Source organism: Echinops telfairi, unplaced genomic scaffold, assembly GCF_000313985.2.
Source record: "Echinops telfairi isolate 266 unplaced genomic scaffold, ASM31398v2 ScPeMD7_7424;HRSCAF=8462, whole genome shotgun sequence".
NCBI lineage: Eukaryota > Metazoa > Chordata > Mammalia > Afrosoricida > Tenrecidae > Echinops > Echinops telfairi.
The window spans coordinates 90,999,462-91,021,738 of record NW_022111324.1 but is presented as its reverse complement, the minus strand read 5'-3'; the positions used below and the strand labels follow the sequence as shown (position 1 = coordinate 91,021,738).

Below are 22,277 nucleotides of genomic sequence, written 5' to 3'. Positions count from 1 at the left end.
GCAGATTGAATGAATGAATGATTAGAAAGCACTGAGAATCATGGGGTATTACATGTAGGGTACTTAGCTACAGAAAGTGCTAGATAGAAGCTTGCAATAAAAAGGATGATGATGATGCCGACTATCACGGCATTTTAAAGATCCTAACATTATAGTCTAGTCTTCCTTGGCATTATACTTTACTTCTAGACCCAGCCCCAGAATCAATATTTTCCTCACCCTTGTTCACTCAATTCCCTGTCTTTTTCAAAACTTGGCTGGCCCACTTGATAACCACAGCCCTGATGGAAGGGACTTCATTTCCCTTCCCAAGTATTCAGAAGTCATGCAGGACTCAGTCGTGCTGAGTTCAGGGTTGTCCCAGCTACCAGAGAGAAAGGCACAAGTGAATCACCTGGTGGACACTGAGAAAGGGCGGTGGTGATGCCATACAGTCGCGTCTGTTTGTGGGGGTGGAAGGCATCCATCTCTTTGGAAATCGCAAGATCAACAGCAATCACAGTATTTCTATGAAGCACCAGGAAAAAAAAAAGTCTGTTAGCTCGGATTTTTCTCCGTGGGGTGGTCCTTGCATAGCTTGGAATAAACTGGAGGCCATAAGTAGCCACCACGGTCTAGTTTCCTAAGCCCTGATCCTTGTGGGTGGATAATGCCTATAATTCTTCTCTGAGAAGTGGTGCATGCCTGCAGTTCTACTCTGATATAAGTGGGAAATGAATAATGCTTTACCCATTTCTCTCAAATAAAGAAAAATCCAAAAAAGAAATTTGCTGCCTTCGAGTTGATGCCAAGTCATAGTGACCCTATAGCCCGGGGTAGAACTAACTACCCCGGTGAGTTTCCAATACTAACTCTATAGAGGAGGAGAAACCCCGTCTTTCTCTCATGGAGCAGTGGGTGGTTTCAAACTGTGGCCGTTGCAGTTACATAATCACGACACCACCGGGACGCCCATTTCGCTAGCTGCTTAAAAATAGGACCAAGCTCAGAGATCCCTCCCCAGCCACTCTCCATCTCAAGCTAGGAAATTAGTTTTCTTCAGAGATGCCCCTGGCTCTTGGTTTTCCAGCCCCCTTCCTCTCTTCAGTCTGAACCAGTTCAACAGCAGCAGCAGTGTTGTTGCTGTGGAAGGAAGGGGTGGGTCAGAAGGGGTTGGGAGGGTACTCTGCTGGCCAAGAGCTATGATGGAGTACAGGGGGTGGGGGCAGGGGAACACCAAGGCTCATGCGGCTCATGAGCCAAGTGACTTACAATCAGCATGTTTAGGGAGCCCACGTTGACACGTGGTGAACTGTCTACCCAGGAGGATTCAGATGAGAAATAAATGACGTGTCCTCCTCTCCTCTCCCTCCAGGGACTTTGCCCTCCCTTCTCTTTCACCACCTTCTCCTGTCTACTGCAATCTCTGGAAGTTCAAGGGTCAACCCAAGAGGTCAGATAGAAGAATAGCACCCTCAGGACCAGAGGGTGAGAGGGTGAGGGTAAGCCATCCAGCCTTGGCCTAGCAGGCTACATACGTCTTCCAGTCTGTGTAGTACAGATTCTTCCCATAGCTCGTCACAGCAAAAGGATACTGCAGCCCTTCAAGAACCTTGCGTCTGCTGGGCTGACTGGGGCTCACACATTCCACCCGCTTGGTGCCTATGTGGAAGGAAGACAAGGCATTCATTGTTCATGCAAGAAATAATCCCTTTGTGTCAAAAGCAAGAGCCATGAGAGCATGGATGAGAGGAATTCAGTGTGACATGGACAAATCCCTGAGAACACACAAGGCCTTTTCTTGAAACTTAGAAAGTTGCCTTTCGTCTCCTCTCTCGTCCTTCTCATTAGTCAACACGATCTTCCATCTCGCCACCCATACCTGACTCTTCTGGCAAGAAGTGAGGCAGAGGCAAGGGACTGACCCATGCGTTTCCCCCTCCCAGAGCTGCTGGTGTCTGCTCTGCCTGCCTCTCCTGGCTGTGCTTCGGAGGAGGAAGTACATCCCCCCTTTCTGCTTGGCTCAGGTCCCTCCTTAAGGCAGCCTTTCGGGGCCTCCCCTGCTGAATTGGGAGCGACGCGCCAATTAAAGGTTGCTAAGCCAACAATTGCAATAGATAAACTCACTAGGCTTCTAACTGATTGAAGCCACTGAGGCACCGCGAATAAAACCCTAGTGATTGCCTTTTGTAAAACTATACATTGAACATCCTAGAGAATACAGTTCCAATTTGATGGAACTGGGGTTGCTGGGAGTTAGCCAACTTGACAGCAAATTTGAAAAACAAAACAAACTGCTACCGGGCTGATCAACTGCGCACGGCCTTGCACCACTGCCTGCATCGGGACAGAACAGAGCGCGTGTGTTCTCATTCACTGGCCATGCTTTACTCCGTCATTCGGCAGGCACCGTGTGGTACAGGCTCTGTATTCCTATGGCACTCAACAGAGTGTGGAACAGAGACCTGGTGGTGGGCTAATGCCCTTCCCCCTATTGAGCCCATTGCCCATAACCCTGGCTTCAGGGGAACCCAGAAGATGCCAAGGCTGAGTCACTAAGCAGGGAATGCAAGCCTGTGTCTTCTTGCATAAACCTTGGTGACATGATGGAGCTGTTTGAATATTAACTGTGACTTGCTCTCTACGTTTTGAGGTAACCACACACTACGTTGAGGTACCGTTCAGGACAGGGGCGGCACATTTTCTCTGGAGGGCTGGGTAGTGTACATTGTAGGCAAAATCAAAGATATCATATGAGTACTTGTATAATCATTTAAAATAAAATGTTTAAAAATATGCAGCAATGCCTAACTTCTAGGCTGTAAAAAACCATCAACCAATGAAACATGTAAAACAAACAAACAGGAGCTGGGATGGAGTTATACCATGACGCAGGAGAGTGAAAACCCTCCCAGTCAATGTCAAGCTGAGGGCCGAAGAGAAACAAAGTGCTTCCAACCACAGATGTACAGCTCAGAGTATGTGCTTGTGCAGGGAAGACAAGACAATCCTTATACCTTCCTCCCAGGTACAGATGCTCTTGAGGTACACATGGGCTTAGGTGACTGTAAAAAAAAAGGGTTGGGGGGGGTCGGGTGGCACCGCTCCAATCCCAGGAGTCATCACCTGCGTCCACCCAGCAGAGCTGAGATGAAAATGCGTCAAAGGTCAGCCCGTTGGGCAAACCCAGGTCATCTTTCACAAGGATCCTCCGGTTTGTGCCGTCCATGTAGGCAGTTTCAATTTTGGGGTTATCTCTGTTCCAATCTGTCCAATAAAGGTTTCTGGAGGAGAAAGAAGGGGAGTGGGGGGAGAGAAATAATGATGGAACATGAAAAATACGTTTGCAAAATCATTTACAGTAAGTCCCTGGGGTAGAGACATCTAATTAACGGACAGCTCTCATTTGTCCTTTCACGCTACAGAAATCTGCCTTCACTTTGAAATGATGGAACCAACTGTTGCTTGCAAAAAATTCTTCATCACCATCACCTTCACTTGCTACGTGTGCAGCTTTTAATTTACTGAAAATGCTTCCAGCCTTTTCTTGCATTAAAGTAAGGCCAAGAAGAACTGCATACACTCTTCTGACTTACCTACAAACTCGTACTTAGGAATGGGTTTTGTTTGTAACCTGGGGCTTTCTATAGAAAAGAAGCTCTGATGAAGAGACAGGTGCTAAAGAAAACAGAATGGCTAGAAAGGACCTAGGCGTGATAGAACACATGTGATAAGAGACATTCACTCATCTGAGTATTGTTTTCTATACAAATTCAGTTACTTTCGACAAACTGGCATAAACATATGGGAATTCTCTGTATGCTGCCACCACATGGAGGGCACAGTAGACTCAAGGGACTCGGGTAAGGCAGGTGCGGACACTGGCAGAGGTGGTGGTCAGCACCCTGCAGCTGGGTTGAGGGTGGAGGGCTTGGTGGGTGAGTGCCCCAGAATAAGCTGAGCGCACATTGATGTGTGGTCAGGACCCCCAGGCGGGGTCTCTGAGGAGTACTCAGATGGTTCTGGGCCCAGAGAGGAGCCCAGGGTACACATAGGCCACCCTGATACTCTGGTAGTGTTTCTATCATTTGGATGTTTACTTAGGCTCTACCAAAATTTAAAAATATCCATTTTTACGCACTTTGCAAAGTCTTTTGATAAAAGATTTGAAGGAGAAAATGGTAGCAAATCTACAAGTTAGAACCATGATCACAGGGACTGGCTCTGAATGTTCAGGCATCTCCCAGTGTATATCTGCAAGTCACCAGCTAGACAGACCTGGCATTCATTTATTTCAGGAGAACAATGCTGGGATGCGGTGAGCCTGGCATTTGAGAATACCCAGAAAGGCAGATGGAGGCCAACCCGCAGCATGTGTGTATTTATGTAATTACCCTCTCACAGCATCCACTATGATGCCTCTGGGGTTCACCAGATCAGTGTCAAATAGCATCCTGCGCTGGCTGCCGTCCAACTTTGCAACTTCAATTCGATCCAGGTGAGAATCCGTCCAGAAGATGTTGCGACCAAGATGGTCGAGAGCAATGCCTTCTGGGCTGCCGAGATCTAGAACAAAAGACAGAACTTGGACTTCTGCGCAACAGAATGAAACACTCTCCCATCTGGTGCCATCGTCATGACCATTCCCTTCACTGGTTTCAATGCCTCCCCTTTGGGACACTAAGTGACAACGAGGAAAGCATGTTGCTCATAAGATAAGCAGCACTCAAACGACAAGTTCAAAAATGCCACTTCCTTCACTCGGCCTGACAGCCATGCCGGGCCCAGGGTCTATGGTGAGGACTAAACCATGGCCCCTGCCTTCCAGGGGTTCCAGGCCAAGCACGGGGGACAGCTCCTGTTCTGTGCGAGCCGGTCAGCTAGGGCAGATGAGAAAGCGAGTCCTCTGGAGGGGACAACGCTGATTCCAGAGAGACCGGCGGGCAAAGATCCCGGCTACGTCTTTGCCATGTAGACAGGTCAGCACAGAGGCATACAGGAAGCTTTTTCATAGCATAAACGGAAGTGAAGGTGGTTTCACATGACTGGAGAACACCGGGGGAGTGGCTACAGGTAAAGCCATAACAACATGTGCCAAGCTGTTAGGCGCTGACAGATGAGGACTGGTATGAGGGAAAGACAAATTCAAAAAGTCATTGTTTACCTGCAATGACTTCTATTCAAGAAGAAGGGATATAGGAAAAGGGCACCGATCCTAAACTGTCCTAACAGTCCTGAAGAGCGTTACTCTGCTGTAAGAAACGGATTTTCCAGGTGGGGGCTGTCAGTGAGTAGATGGAGATTACGCACATTCCAACATTATTGGAAGGAGGCTTGGTGGCATAGGGGGTTACATGCTTGGCTGCTAAACACAAGATACACAGTTCAAAGCCACCAGCTGCTCCACAAGAGAAAGATGAGGTGATCTGCTCCCACAAAGGCTCCCAGCCTTGGAAACTGGGGGTGTGTTGGGGGAGGGGGCAGGGGAAATGACGACAGAGAGTTCTAGCCTATCTTATACGGTTGCTATGTGTTGGAATCGACTGGATGGCAGTAAGTTGAGTAACATGATTGGAGGTTCAAGAGTGCAGTGGTTTCCTGGCTACAAAAATAAACCAGTCTTTTGGAATGACTATTTGGCCTAAAAAGAAAAAGTAGATTAGTGGTTGTCAGAGGTAAGAGGAAAGAGGAATGGGAAGTTATTGCTTAATGGATACAGAGTCTGTTAGATAATACTTTTGGATATAGTTAGTGGTGGTGGTTACAACAGGGTCAATCAATGCAATTAATACCACTAAATTGCACACATAATATGGTCAAAATGGCCAGTGTTTTTGTTATATTTTCCAAGAAAATTTAAAACATACAAAATGATATCCTACTATTTGTGAAAGAAAAACGACAATGCGGATTGTACCGGTGCCAGTTAGGGTTCTCCGGAATAGAAAACAGCAGGTCATTAGGTTTGTCTTCATCAATATCTAGATCACTCCGGCCTGTGGTGCCCTTTGTGCAGCCCGCACTGGACCTCTGATGTGATTCTGGGGGTGGTACGGGAATGTCAGTGCCCCTCTCACAGACCCCTGACTGTGAAATAGAAAGCAGCCAAACAAGGTTTTTCTTACTCAAGCCCAAAGTCGAGACTTACAAGTATTCAAATATTTCCCCTGACCCTAGGGACAAGGGCAAGGGGAATGACCACCTGGATCCCCCAGCTCAGAATCCCTGGCGCTAACCCCGAGTAAACAATGCTAGGGTACATGTGGAATGTGCATGTCCTGTCCAGGGAGGTGGCTTCTCAGAGCATGCAGCCTCGCAGAAAAAAGTCTCATGGATGCTTTGAACATTGATTACTTTTCATACCCAAAGTGCTCCAAATTCTATTTGGCGGGGGTAGCTCCTCGGACAAGAATGTTCTTAGCAGTCACATGAGAGAACCCGGATTGCATGGTCACACCAGCATGTCAATTGTTCCAGTACTGATTCGGAACTCATGAGCAAGCAAGTTCCCCCAAATAACTGGAAAAATATTTCTTTATGGGTTAGATAGGTCTAAAGGCCTGGGAAAATCTCTTTTACTATGCAGTCAAAGGAAGAAGGGTAAAATGGCAAGGCAATATAATCTACATTGAAACAAAATAAATGACAATGATTACTAATATTAGATTGAAGTTTTCTTTCATGGAAGGAATGAGAAGCCCAGGATTCCTATTGTGTTAATTGAGAAAAGAAAATGTTAAGGCTTCCATTGCCATATGCCCTCTCTCCTGACCCAGCAACCCGAGTCATGATCAGGATTTACATGGAAGTTGCTTTCTCTCTTAAAAAGAAAAAGACTCCTGATGATTTTTCTTCGAAAAAGGTCACATTTAGATCCAATTCTGTGTTTTTGCAGTAAGTAATTTTGCTTGGAATTTTTTTTTCTGTGCTTAAAGCTTTTTTGGATGGCTATCGGCTCCTCAAAAAGGAAAGAGCACATGACGACCTACCCCCTCTCCCACTGGGCTTGAAAATTCAAAGGCAAATAAGAATAGTAACATCTTTATCAGAGAGAAGAAATGCAAAAATGGTACATCAAACTTCTGATCATTAAACCAAAATGTGAAAACAAGAAGTTATTAAATAAAATACTAGTTTTCAGACAAGAATTTGGGGTGCATATTCAAAGCAAGATATATTTAATTCAATATCAGTTTAATCCCCACTCATCCTAGTGCAGTTAACCAAAACCCTCCAAACTCTTAATTCAGTTCCAACTCATAGGAGCCTTGGTGGGATAGTGGGTTACACTTTGATCTGCTAAACACAAAGTTGGCAGTTTGAAACCACCAGCCACTCTGTGGAAGAAAGATGAGGCTTTCTCAAGGAAGAGATAGATGCCCCAGGTTTTTCCACAAACACCCTTCTGAAATACTAACTGTTAGAGAACATTAGCTGGGAAACCGGACAAGCTACGTTCGGGCCCAAGTAAAAAAATATAAAACGAGGTTTTTGTTTTGAAGATATAGCTTTGATTTATACATTTGCAAAGGAAGCAAGATGATTACAAAATATCACCAGTATTGAAATGCCTTCCGAGTAAAAATATTCCTGAGTCAGCTGATGAGTCATAACTTAAGCAACATGTAGTACTTGACCTTTTCAAGCAACACAGGGCAACTTTTGCAAGTCTGTGAATTCTCATTGCAATGGTTTAAAAAGTTTTAAATATACCCACATAAAATAGCCTTGATATACTGAAAATAGTCACTAAAATAATACATAGTCTTTCATTTGAGTTGTTACCATCAACTAAGTGTTAAGGCGTGTATTTTATCATCAGTAATGCAACAGATAGCTGAGAAATGTTGTTCAACCAGATTGCTGTACTCTTGGCATAGGTAATCCGAGCAAGTGCAAGGGGAGTGAGGCAGAGGTGAGGGGAGCCCTCTCCCAGAAACGTCACAGGTTAAAACGACAACCCTTTAACTTGGAAACTGTTTTAAGAATAGAGTCAATGATCAGGCCAATATTTGTCAATGTGCCATGTGAGCCTCCCATTTGTTGCTGTTGTTGTTGTTTTTTAAATCATTTTACTGGGGGCTAGTACAACTCTTATCACAGTCCATACATCCATCCATTGTGTCAAGCACATTTGTACCACCATCATTCTCAAACATTTTCTTTCTACTTGAGCCCTTGATATCAGCTTTCCGCCCCCCTTCCTCCCTCATGAACCCTTGATGATTTTTATAAATTATTATTTTTTCATGTCTTACACTGACCGATGTCTCCCTTCACCCACTTTTCTGTTGTACACCCCCAAGGGAGGGGGTTATATGTAGATCATTGTGATCAGTTGCCCTTTTCTCCCCCACCTTCCCTTTACTCTCCTGGTACATCTACTCTAATTATTGGTCCTGAGAGGTTTATCTGTCCTGGATTCCCTGTGTTTCCAGCTCTTATCGTTACTGGTCTGGCTGGATTTGTAAGGTAGACTTGGGATCATTTTAGTGGGGCAGGGGGTGTGGGATTGGGAAGCATTAAAGGAAACATTTATGTTTCATCATTGCTATATTGCACCCTGACTAGCTTGTCTCCTCCCCGGGACCCTTCTGTAAGGGGATGTCCAGTTACCTACAGATGGGCTTTGGGTCTGCACTCCCCACTCCCCCTCATTCACAATGATATGATTTTTTTGTTCTGGGTCTTTGATGCCTAATACCCGATCCTATCGACACCTCGTGATCACACAGGCTGGTGTGCTTCTTCCATATGGACTTTGTTGCTTCTGAGCTAGATGGCCGCTTGTTTATCTTCAAGCCTTTAAGACCCCAGACACTATCTTTTGATAGCCAGGCACCATCAGCTTTGTTCACCACATTTGTTTATGCACCCATATTTCTTCGGTGATCGCATTGGGAAGGTGAGCATCATGAATGCCAGGTTAATAGAATGAAGTGTTTTTGCTTTGAGGGAATACTTGAGTAGAGGCCCAATGTCCATCTGCTACCTTAATACTAAACCTATAAATATATACACATAGATCTATTTCCCCATTGTCATATATAAACATATTTACATATGTATATGCCTGTATTTAGACCTCTATAAATGCCCTTTGGCCCCTAGTTCTTTCCTCTATTTCCATTATCATGTTCAGCCTTCATTTGGGTTTCAGTAATTCTTCTCAGTACATTGCCCTTGATCAAGCCCTACCAGGCTTCCTACACCCTCCTCGCTATCGAATTTGGATCACTTGTTGTTCCTTGTCCCTGGATTTGTTAACACCCACCCCCACCCCCCACTCTCCATAACCTTGGTCCTGTTGTTTTCTCCTCCAGATTGTTTATCCTGCCTATCTTATCTAGATAAACCTGCTGAGATAATAGTATGCACAAAAAACAAGACAAAGCAAAACAAAGCAACAAAGGAAACAAAATAACAACAACAACCAAAAACAACAACAAACAAACCCAATGACAAATAAAAAGAAAAAGAAAAACCTGTAAATAGTTCAAGGTCTATTTGTTGACCTTTAGGAGTGTTTTCTGGGCCAGTCTGATGGGGTGCCACGCTCTGGCCTCCCCTGGGGACTTCATTGCTCTGTTCCCCTTGATGTTCTATTGCACACCCTTAGTGTTTTGCATCAGTGTGGTGGGGTCAGATCAGGCGCAATTCCTGCACTGTCTCCAGTGTTGTTCCCCATAGGTCATGAGGGACATCATGTCTCATAGTGAGGCCGGCGCCTCCCAGTTTTGATGCATCTGTCTGTTACTTTGGGGAAGATGCTTGTGAAGCACACAATGGAGCAGACCCTCAGAAGCAGTTCTAGGGTCAGCAATCCAAGGGAAAAATGCATATCAAGACTGGATTAGGGCACATTGAGCTTCTGTTAAGTGTGACAGAAATGTTTGGCAAAAGGTAGTGCTGATAGTTCACAAGATAAATATACCCAAGGTCACTCAATGGTACAGGTAAACATGCTGAAATGGCAAATGTTTTGCTACATGTTTTCTTACAATTAGAAAACAAAACTGGATGGTGAGTTTGGCATTGATTGTCCATTAAAAATGAGTACATAAGTTTTCTGAGAAAGGTGAGCAACAAGTGCCCTTGGATGAATCTTCAGAGGGGGCAGGAAGGGTAGTGTTTTGAGGCAAAGGACTAGCCTCTTTAAAACCACTAGGTCCTGTAGGCGATAATAGACTCCAACTGCTACCTTCTTCAGAAAGCCAGTTTGGCTACTAGAAGCCAAACCGAAAGTTAGAGTGATCTTAATTTCCCCACCTTGTCGAATGATGGTGGTTGGCTCTCCCCCATGAAGACTGGCTCTCCCAATGGAAGGTCCGGTGATCTCGGTCCAGTAAACCATCTTGTCCACACAATCAAAGGCAAGTCCAATGATAACTTTATCCTGTAAGTGAAAACTAGAGGTGAGATGGCTGATCTGAATAACGAATCATGTTGAAAATCTTTGCAAGTACTTCATATGCATTTGAAAGGGCTCTTTGTGGCTCTATAGTTCACTATTGGACTGCTAATCCCAAAGGTCAATAGTTTGAAACCACCAGCTGCTATGAGGGAGAAAGATGAAGCAGTCAGTTCCTATTAAGATTTACTTCACAAACACCCTAGGGGGCAGTTCTACTCTGTCCTACAAGGCCACTAGGAATTGGAATTGACTCAGTGACAATGGGTTTGGTGATAAGCATTTGACCTTTGAAAGAAAATTTTTTAAAATAAAGTGGCTTCAAGTCTTTTGGTCATTTGAGAATTTTCCTTTAAATAAAATCACTTAAGCTCATGAAAAAAAATGAACTGTTAAAACTCATGTGTGTGTGTGCTTTTTTTAAAAGCAAATTTTAATGAAGTACAATCTACCTTTTTTTTTCTTTTGGCTAATTCTTCCTGTATTTGAAATTTTTGAAATATTTTTTAATGAAATCTTTGCCTATACAAGGAAATAAAGGGAATAAAAATGAAAAAGGGGAAAAATAAAACTACTTCACTCTAAGATAATATGATTGTTACTAGAAAATCCTTCAAAAACTGTAAGACTATAATAAATAACTGAATTTAGAAAGTAAGTTAGCTATAAGGCCAATAAAATTGTATTTCTATACGTTTACAAAAAAATAAAATGAATTTTAAAATAAGCATTTAAGAAACATTTTTTGAAGTAAATGATATTAGAAAACACTACAGAGGGAAATGACAGACCTAAATAAATAAATAGATGAATTACATCTATAAACTATTAGGTGTACTATTTTTAAGATATCAATTATCTTTATAATGACAAAACCAATGTTAACCTCTATCAAAATCCAAGCAGGATTTTTTGGTTGATTTTTGGTAGAGAGGAAGTTTATCCCAAAGTGTATATGGGAAAGCATACTGCAAAGGAACTTATGTAAGCAATCTCAAAAAGAATAAAGTTGGAAAACTCACATCCCTTGGTTTTAAGGGTTAGCTCTAAGTAAAACATAAATTCAATGACTAGATCAATGGAACAGACCGGAGTCCAGAAACTACCCTCACATGTACAGTAGACTGCTTTGATGAAGGGACCAACAGACCAATGGAAAAACATAGTCCTTTCAGCACAGGATGCTAGAATAGGTGGAGAAAAGAAATTCATATTGGCCTCACACCATATGCAAATGTTCAAAGCTGAATGTACCCGGCTCCTAGAAAAAAAATCATAAGAAAATATCTTCACCCCTTTCTGAAAGGATTTACCCACCAGTCCAAGCATATACAAAGAGTAATGAGCATTCTACAAACAACTCCAAATCACAAAACAAGTGCATTTATATTTATCATATTTTGCTTTGCCATTTATGTAGCATCGAAAACTGCCAAGAAAACTCTGCACCAATATGTGGGACAAGCAAAGTGTCCCCTGCCATCCTAATGAAAATATGCAGGACCTTACTTCCACCTATCACATGCTTATCAGCTTTTTGGATCCTCTTCTTAGTGAAAAAAATAAAACATTTTCTTCAGCAAAGTCATAGTCCTCTTTCACACGTTGATCCTTCTAAAAGAGGTCAGAGGAACTAAAGTGTACTTGAGTTGACACAAATCTATCGTGTTAGACTTCCGTTTGAAGAACCATTGAGGGCAAGCTACACTAAGAGGCCAATGTCTCATATGCCCAGTACGTATGCAAAAATACAGTGGCATTGAGAAATTTCGTGGTGATTTAGTAAAAAAACCAAGCAACGTAAATTATCCAAAAACAATTTACAAACTATCTCAAAATAGTCTATCTGCCCACAGGCTGACTCAGTAACGGCCAGCTCAGACCCTTGCCAAACTGAGTTCTATAAACACTACCGGGATTTAATCACTGAGGAAAACTGGGTGAAGGACATAGAGACCCTCCTTGTATAATCCTTGCAACTCTGTGACTTTATAATTATTTCAAAATTTAAAAACCTCATGCTTAAGAAAAAAGCTAGCAGCATGTACTGTCTCAGATGCTTCCTGGTAGGCTCAAGTTCTCTGACAGCCTAGGAATAATGGTCTCAGGCCATGGACACAAGGACAGGACAGTTTGAGGACAAGGAAAGCTCAGAGGGACAATGAAAGTGGAGGACCAGGATGCTCATCTCCTGGGAAGCTCAGGGTTATCAACTGACACACCCTCTCAGAAGGCTATGCTAGCTATCCCAGAGTCTGCCTAGGCTCACAGCTACCTCGTACACCAGGGGCCCTCAAACTACAGCCCCCGGGCCACAGGCGGCCCACCGAGGACATTTATCCAGCCCGCCGGGTGTTTTTGCCCCGTTTGTTTTTTTACTTCAAAATAAGATATGTGCAGTGTGCATAGGAATTCATTCATAGTTGTTTTTTTTTAAAACTATAGTCCTGCCTCCTAACGGGTATGAGGGACAGTGAACTGGCCCTGTTTAAAAAGTTTGAGGACCCCTGCCGTACACCATGGAATAAAATATGCCTGATCCTGCCCTATCCACATGATTGGTGGCAGACCAGACCATTGTGAATCACAGGGTTTTCAGTGGATGATTTTGGGAGTCAATTGGGAGGCTTTTATTCCTAGTCCATTGTTGTCTGGATGTTCCAATAAGACCTATTCAGTATCATAGACACACAAAAGCCCCACTGGCAGATAGGAGGTGCCTGATGCATCAAGTGCACTGGCTAGAAATGGAACTAATGTCATTCATGAAAGGTGAGAATTCCACCACTGGACCACCCCTCCACCTATCCCATTCCAATTCTTTAATATAGCCTCATATGGCATTTAATCCTTCCCTAAGATTTTGGGGTTAAGTGACTTTATGTGCTAGAGGTTATAAAGGAAGAACGATTATTCTTCTTCAAGAAATTCATGTTCTCAGTGAGGCAATAGGAGAGAACAGAGATCACTCCTGTATTCACTCAACAGCTACTTCAGGAATGCCTCCCAAGTGCTGACCACTGTCCTAGAGACTGTGAAACAAACACTTCGATCATTTCCCCAATTTTGGTGTTTAGATCCTTGGTGGGAAGATATACATTAAACTGATACATCAATATTTAATATCTCAAGGAGAGTTGGTAGTTATTGAAAGACAAAGCTGCATAAGGAAAGAGAGGGTAGTGGAGATCGCAACTTTAGAGAGTGGTTAGGAAAGACTTAGAAATGAGGCAGTGCAAGTTGTGTGTGTGTGTGTGTGTGTGTGTGTGTGGGGCACGAGATGGGGGTGGGGCGAGAGACCTCCAGACAGAGGAAGCAGCATGTGCAAAAGCCTTGAGGTGGGAATATGGTCTGTGGAAGTTACATAATTTCATGTCAATTTGAAGATACATAATAGTATGGGGTGGTATTCAAACTGTCAATCAGGTTGCAGCCTAATGGTACCTCCTCGTGGGCGTGGCCTTCTCACAAGGAGGGCTCTGGAACCTCCTCTCTCTCTCTGCCTGCACCTTCATGCTGAAGAGCCGCGCTGTGACCGGCCATAACCCTGGATTCCCAAGACTGCACCCACCGCCGTGGGTGATATCCCTGTATTTGGCATCATTGCTTGTGACTGTATGAGTCTGAAGAGGGACTTATGGACTTGAGTTGGGCTGGACTGGGATGTTTTTGCGAAATATAATTACTTCTGGATAGAAAGGGGGAGTGGAGCGAGGGGTAAAAATGAGGAGCTGATGCCATGGAGAGCAAATGTTTTGAGAATGATCAGAGCAATGAATGTACAAATGTGCTTCACACAATTGATGTATGTATAGATTGTGGTAAGAGTGCTATGAGCCCCTAATAAAACGATTTTTAAAAAAGAATCCAATGACAATTTACATTAATTCATGAAAAAGAAGAAGAAAGCTCTTTCTTACACATCTATGAGTGTCTCTGGATTGGTTTCTCTGGTCAACCTGGCCTAACCTAGGTCAAAACCTAGGTGGCCGGAAGGGCGGACGCTGGTGAGGGGAGGGGAGAGTGGCAGGCAATAAGGCTGGAGAGGCAGCTGATGGCTGTACCCTGTAGGCCTGGGAGGCGATTGGAGAGAACGGGATGTCACTCTGAGAGAAATTGTGAGCAAGAGGGGAAGGACATGACTCTAATCAACTGTGTCCATGTGAGGCTTTGGAAAGACATTTTCATTTTGTATTTATTTATTTATTTGTGTTTTCTCCCTGCAAAGAAGGGGGGACGGCAGTGTGCAGTGCCTGTGAAGGACAAACTCAGGCTGAGGAAATGGGGAGAGGAGGAAGCAGCGGAGGAGAGAAAAGTGCCGCTGCCACCACTGAGGAGTGACGAGGGTTTCTGCTGCCTTCATGGACAAGGACAAGTTGACGCCTACCCTCCCCTTTCCTACCCCAAGGCCCCTACCCACTAATCCAGTGCCCGGGACCCAACTGCATCACCAAAGCTCTACGGGTCTGATATGTGGCTTCTTGGAAGGACGTGGTGATTGGAGAGAGAGAGAAAGTGTCCAACTTTGAACAGGTAAAACTTCCCAATTCACTAAATGCATTCTTGAAGTTTTCAAAAGCCTCTAAGTCAAAGCTTGCTACTGACTTTGGGCAGAGCTGAGGCTCTGCTGCTGAAAGGTGAGACCCTTTTACTTTAGCAAGAATGGAAAGATCAAACCTAGCAGGGGCACTGAACCAAAAAACCAAACTCGCTGTAGAGTAGATGGTGACTCCTAGTGATTCTATGGCACAGGGTAGAACTGCCCCTGTGAGTTTCTGAGACTGTATTATGGGAAAGCCCTGTCTTTCTCCAGCCGACTGGCAGGTGGTTTTTAACTGCAGACCTTGTGGATCTCAGCCCTGTGTGTAACCACTCCACTTCCAGGGCTCCATGAAGCCGGGGCTTTGTACTATTTGCATAAAATAATACAACACTCACATGAAATAATATAAAGCCTTTCCCAGAGGGTAATATTTTTTCTGTAAAGTCTGAGCAGGAGCCTCACGGGGAGCTCAGGAGTACAGCACCCCTAGCAGCTACACGGAATGATGAGCCCCTGGCTCCCGGGTGCCAGCCCACCCCACTCTCTCCCAGGGATCTCCCGCACACTGGCAGCGGAGGAGGCCACCGAGCTGGCACTCACCGGAGCATGAAAGAGCGTCTTGGCTTCCACCTTCTTCATAGTATTTCCCTCCAAGGGCAGGTGCTCTACCTTCCCAGTCTGGGCAAAGAGTAAGTGGGTCCCAGGTGGCAGGGGAATCACAGCAGTAGGAACTGGGGGTCCGTAGTGAGTTGGGGGTGCCACTGTGCTGAGACCTATGGACAAGAGATGTTAGTGAGCAAGGCCAGATGGCAGCAGGAATGCCCAAGAGCAATCTGTGGGTGAATTCTAACCCATAGTCACCCTATGCAGAACTGCTCCTGTGGGGTTCTGCGACCAAAAAGCCTCATTTTTCTTCTGCTGAGTGGCTGCTGTGTTTGAACTGCTGACCTTGAAGTTAGCAGCCCAACATGTAACCCACGAAGCCACCAGAGTTTAGGGCACACCACAGGGGAGTCTGATGTGAAACTTTGGTGGCTGTTTGCTCTCTGGACCCTAAAACGGAACCAGCCTCTGAAGGCCCCTGGGAAGAAAGCACGTGCTGCAGGGACGAGGGCACTGCCCGCCCACCAGGCTCCAGGAGCCTCCGGTAGCTCCATGACCGTCTGCAGACATGGAAATATCCAGAAGTCTTAACTCTCCTGGAAGAGTATAGGCCCAGCTCCGGGGCACACTAACTACTGAACAAGACACTTTTTGGGGGGGCACAGCAAAGGAAGAGGGCAGGGGTGAGAGGGCAGAGCAGGGATGATGCAGAGTGGGGAAGTAAGATGGGAACAAAGGGGAGGGGCTGGAGAGCAAAGAGAGAATGGGGTTGGAGCCATCCGAGTTGGAGACATAGGGTTAGGCAGAAAGTACCCCTCCCCATCTCTGATGAAGAAACGCACGTGGCTGGCAGGACCCAGAAGACAGATGTTAGGGGGGGGTCTGGTGCCTGCTGGCTGTGCCAGCTTCATACTTACATGGGGGCTGCACTCCAAACCTGGTCCTAGTGCCCTCAATCTCTCGGCCATCCTGGTCCACGCACCAGCAATGCCCGGTGCTTCCGTGGCACTGGGTGGGCGAGTACTGCCCGTGCTCATCGCACTCGGGAACGAAGAGTCCTGGGGGCCCCGGCCGCTGAGGGTCTGTGGCGTCTGCTGCCCCCAGGATGCGCTCACGCTCATGCTGACACCTGGTTTTCTCGGCTTCTGTTTGAGAGGCAGCAAAGGAAGAAGGGGCAGTTAGCTTGGCATCCAACCCCAGGTCCCGAGCGGTCCCACCGTTTCCCTGTGCACCCTCACAGCTGCCTGGTTAGTACCAAGGATGTTTGTTTTTAACTCTTACTGTGGTGATACATATATAATACTTGCCATCTTTATGTGTTGAATTCAGTGACATTCGTTACAGTCACTAAGCTGACTATGCAACCGTCACCACCATCAATTCCCCAAGGTTTTCATTACTCGTGACCAAAACGTAGAAACGTGTCCCTGGGTGGCACAAAGCGTTCAGCCTGTTACACATACTAGTGGAAAGGTTGGCAGGTCAAGCCTGCCCAGAGGTGCCTTGGAAGAAAGGCCAGATCATCTGTTTCCAAAGAACTTCTGCCTCGGAAACTTCAGGGAGCCCCTCAGCATGCATACCGGGAGTTGCCATGAGTCGGAACTAACACAAGCCAGTCACTTACGGATAACCACGAAGAAAATACTCCAGGTCTGGTCAGCAATGATCCTCCCCACCTACTCCACGGCGACTTCGAACCCACCTTTTTGGTATTGGTATTAAAGGTTAAGTTCTAAGCTCCATTTGAGTTTCCAGTCGGCCTCACGGAGCTGGATGGCATCACTGACCTGCAGGTCAACAGCTCGGCCCTGAGGCTGAGGGTTCGCTGCCATCCCCTCCCCACCCTGGGGCGCAGCAGTCTCCTTTGCAGAGCCTGGCAGGAGTGTGTACCCCCCAAGCGCAGTCTCTCCCCCACTGGCAACTGCGATACATTTTCTACCACCGATCATAATCTTGTGACAAACTCCTCTGTTTCCCAAACTTTATCATTTATAATCCTTCGGGCACCCTTGTGGCCCCCAGCTGATGGTCTCCTTCATCCCAATGAATCATGTTTATCTTCACCTTGTCTTTCTCCTGTTTACGCCTTAAGGAAAGAGTCTCCATAAAACATAACTTAACGGGGGCCTTACTTCCTTTGACCAACTTCTACGCATTTGCCTCATCTGGATCTTTCATAAAGGTGAGGTCATATAACATTTGTTCTTTTTTTTTAACATAAAAGTAAAATTTAATGTATATGGAAACAAATAATAGGAAACAAACCAGTCTGAATAAGTATTCCTGCCTTCACTGGACACAAGTTATACTTTTAAATAGTCACAATAGTACAAATGTGTCTTCAGGTAACGGTTTAAATGTCTGGCAATACTAAAAAGAAAAACAAAGTCAAATTTTGTAGTAAAAGTAAACTAGTTAATTACACTTTCGATAAAAAATGGATACAGCAAAATGGTGAAAGAAAGGTTAAAGAATAACCCCAAACCCCTCCATAACGAAAGGATTTGTTCTTTTGTGTCTTATTTTCTGCTCAGCAAAATGACTTCAATATTGTACTAAAGCCTATATTCTGATCACTAGGTTTGTAGTGTTTTAGGGTAGAAAAGAAACTCCAATCTCAATATAATATAAGAACATTTATTAAGTCTTAAATGGGACAAGGACAAATACCTAGACACAGATACAGTCTCTGGATGGGATGGGCATTAACATGAGGTCCAAATGTCACCTGAGGTTTGACCTTCAAAATGCCAGTTAAACAAGGCATGGAACAAAGGGACCTGTCACAAGTCCACGACTGGCAACCGATTCGGACAAAGCAGCGACGACGGGTGGGACTGCAGAACCGGGAAGGGGATCGTGGGGCACAGAAATGATGTGAGCTAGTAGAGCTTATAGTCACGGCATGACTACTGACACTCCCTGTACCATCCATCAAGGACATACTCAGGCAAGCCTCTAAAAAAAGACTACCCCTCCCAGAGCGGGCGGACAAGGGAACGGAGGTCAGATCTCATCCTTGGGTAATGTTGTTAGGGGTGGTCCAGTCAGTTCTGACTCACTGTGACCTTATGTACAAAAGAACCAAACATACTCGGTCCTATGCGAGGCTCACAATTGTCATAGGTTTGAGTCCATCAATGTACCCACTGTGTCAATCCCCCTTATGGATGGTATTCTTCTTTTTGCACTGTCCCTCTACTTCACCAAGCATGATGTCCTTCTACAGGGACTGGTCTTTCCTGATAACATGTCCAAAGTATGTGAGACAGTGCCTCACCATTGTTGCCTTTAAGGAACCTCCAGGCTGCACTTCTTCCAAGACAGACTTGTCAGTTCTTTTGGCAGTTCATAATGTTTGCAATATTCCTTGCCAGCACCATAATTCAAACGCAGACTCTTCTTTGGTTTTCCTTAATGTCCAACTTTGAAATGTATGAGGCAATAATACAAAATACCATGGCTTGGGTCAGGGACATCTAAGTCCTCAAAGTAACCTCCTTGCTTTTCAACACTTAAAAGAGGGCTTGTGCAGCAGATTTATCCAATGTATTATGTCATTTGATAATCCCGACTGTTGTTGTGAGGATATTTGTTTTCTTTACATTGCATTGTAATTCACACTGAAGGCGGCAATCCTTGATCTTCCTCAGTAGGTGCTTCACGTGCTCCTCACTTTTCGCATGCCAGATTGTGTCATCTGCATATCACAGGTTGTTAATAAACCTTCCGGCAATCCTGGCATCAGTTCTTCTTCATATAATCCCACTTGTCTGATTATTTGCTCTGCACACAGATTAACAGCACACAGTAGGGTCAGAGGACATGACCCAGACCCAAAGTTTCCTGGTTTTAAACCATGATGAATTCACTATATAGAGTGGACTGTTGTCTATTCCTTATTCTAATTTATTTAGTTCCACTTCATTTTGAGTATTACTTTAGTAGAATGTTTTCTTCATAAAAATTTCTTTTCTAATATATTTAGGTTGCTGTCTGTAGTTACAGATTTCCGTGATTCATAGAATTCCTTTTAATACTTTTTGTAAGACGATAATATTTTTATGAGTTATTTTAGTTTTTCCCTTTTCAGTAAATGTTTTTATTTCTCTCATATTTCAGGGATCATTTCTGGTAGATATAAGATGCTCGGTTGGCAATTTTTTCCTTTTGGTATTTTGAATGAAGCATTCCATTGCCTTTTTGCCTGAATGACTTCGGCGGAAAAATCTGAATGTATCAGGGCTTCTAAGCACAGAGTTGCGCACATTCATGCCACAAATGCAAACGTAGCTGATGGGGCCATAGCTGTCTCAGAGCAGACCTCGCACTAGAATTATCAGCACGGTCAGCAAGGGCAGAAGGGAGGGCAGCTTGAGATTATACGCAAGCTTGCCTCACAGAAGGAAAGGAAGAGATTCGGATTAAACCAGCGAATGGCTCAACATTACTTGAAGTAATCCAGAGTGAGAAAGAGAACTCGGCAGTGTTCAGAAACCATCCAGTAGAGGCAAGTCAGAGATTTACCAATATCGATCCAGGGACACTTGATGTGGAAGTTTTTCTAACGACCCATTTTATTTATTCATCAGTCTCCTGCAGAAATTCAAGAGAAACTGCAACATAAAGCCGTGAGACCTCAGATTGACCCAATGAACTTCTAATGGCAGCACCTTCGTGTACAACTGGGTTTTGGAAAGGAAAAGAAAGAACAACAAAAATAGACAACTCCTGGAGCTGCTATTGCGGCCCATGTCTCCATAGGGCGAGAACTGTGCCCGGGCCACACAACCCCGATCCCAAGTCGGATCCTAAGGAGTGTGACGTAGAGGAAGTGCCCCCAAACCACGAGGGTGGGAGGGAAGCCTCCCTGCATCGGTTTCCAACGTGGGACTCCAGGACACCAAGCTCATGAGTGTACCAACTGAGTCTTCGTGACAGCAGATCCTGTTGACTGATGGGGCCCCAGCCCCCTCACTCCTTTTGGCAATGCCATTGACATCACACTCAAGGAGCCGTGAGTAGGTGTGGACATAGCCGCTAAGTCCACCTGAGCTTTGCTGGACACAAGAGCTGCATATTTGGTATTAAAATCTTTTGTTGGTCATTTACCTCCCTCCTCCCTCCATGTCGTTGGCATGGATGGGCTGCCAACTAAGAATTTCTCACACCTCCTCTGCCCAGCATGAGAGAAGACTCTATCTTCACATCAGTTCTCGATTATTCCTGAGTCCTCTAGGAAGAGGCTTCTTCTTCAAATCAAGAGTCCAAACTGCCCCTCCCCCCAGAAGAATTTACTTTAGAGGACGGCACTGAAGCTGCGGCTAGGGGAGAGGGGCATTTCTGATCAGAGCACAGGAGAGCAAATAAAGGGGGAGGAAGAGAGAGTGGAGCACATCCTGGCCCACCAGGTCTGGAGGACGATATCCCCGCTCTGAACAGCCAATGCACAGAGTGGACCATATGGCTGGTCCCACTATGAGACACGCTGTCCCTTGCCGGCCCAGGGCCCTAAGCGGGACAACAATGGAGAGTCAGTGTTGGGACTGGCCCGGACTGACCCTGTGACACCGAGGCAAACCACTAAAGGCGTGTGGTGGAACAACCATGGGAGCAGAGCAGGGAGCCCCCGAGGGAGAGCAAAGGATAGCTAGACTCTGGGGCCAGAGCGTGGCACTCCATCGGACCTGACTGAAGGACACGCCTAGAGGTCAGAAACCAGACCTTGATCTATTCACAGGTTTTTTTCTTTCTTAAAATTTTTTTTCCAAAAAAAAACCAAAACTTTTTTTTCTTTTATACTTAATTTATTCTTTTATGGGTCATTGGTTTTCTTTTTTGTTGTCATCGCTGTGTTCTCATTCGTCACCTATCTTGCTATGCCTTGATTTTTGGTGCATATTATTATCTCTACAGCTCTATCTAGATAAGATAAACTTGATGAATAGTCTGGAGGAGAAAACAACGGGGCCAATGGTTCCAGGGGGGATGGGGGGACATAGGAGAGGGGGAGGCAGGGGTAAGAAGGTGGTGCTGACCAACTCAGGAACAGGGGAGCAACAAGTGATCCAAAGTTAGTGGCAAGAAGGGTGTGAGAACCCTGGTAGGGATTCAGCAAGGGCAATGTAACCGAGAGAAGTTACTGAAACCCAAATGAAGACCGAGAATGACAGTAGGAAAAGAGAAAAGTAAAAGTAAATAGAGGAAAGAACTAGGTGACAAAGGGTATTTATAGAAGCCTAAATACTGGCATGTACATATGTAAATATATTTATATAGCAGGGTGGGTAATAGATCTACGTGCATATATTTATGGGTTTAGTATTAAGGCAGCAGATGGACATTGGGCCTCCACTCAAGTACTTACTCAAATGATGCACACCTTCCCGACACGACTGCTGAAGAAAAATGTGTGGATAAGCAAATGTGATGAAGAAAGCTGATGGTGCCCACCTATCAAAAGATATAGCGTCTGTTGTCTTAAAGGCTTGTAGATAAACAAGGAGCCATCTAGCTCAGAAGCAACAAAGCCCACATGGAAGAAGCACACCAGCCTGTCTGACGACGAGGTGTAGAAGGGACCAGTTATCAGGCATCAAAGAAAAAAAAATCATATCAGTGAGTGCCCACCTTCCCGATATGATCACTGAAGACAAACGTGTGTATAGGCATCATCAGAACAAAAAATCTTACCATAGTGAATGTGGGGGGGAGTGCAGAGTGGAGACTCAAAGCCCACTG

The 22,277-nt window shown here is 44.9% G+C and overlaps 1 protein-coding gene across 1 annotated transcript in view; it reads right to left on the bottom strand.

Annotated features, from left to right (window-relative positions):
* Nucleotides 1-22,277, bottom strand: part of NID1 (nidogen 1) — a 112,588-nt gene that overhangs the window by 2,384 nt on the left and 87,927 nt on the right. Inside the window, exons 13-19 of the mRNA XM_004712177.2 lie at nt 16,454-16,681; nt 15,534-15,706; nt 10,249-10,375; nt 4,374-4,545; nt 3,106-3,263; nt 1,518-1,641; nt 395-507 (exon numbers count right to left, since the gene is read on the bottom strand). Coding sequence (XP_004712234.1) covers nt 395-507; nt 1,518-1,641; nt 3,106-3,263; nt 4,374-4,545; nt 10,249-10,375; nt 15,534-15,706; nt 16,454-16,681 — 1,095 coding nt within the window. The remainder of the gene's footprint in view (nt 1-394; nt 508-1,517; nt 1,642-3,105; nt 3,264-4,373; nt 4,546-10,248; nt 10,376-15,533; nt 15,707-16,453; nt 16,682-22,277) is intronic.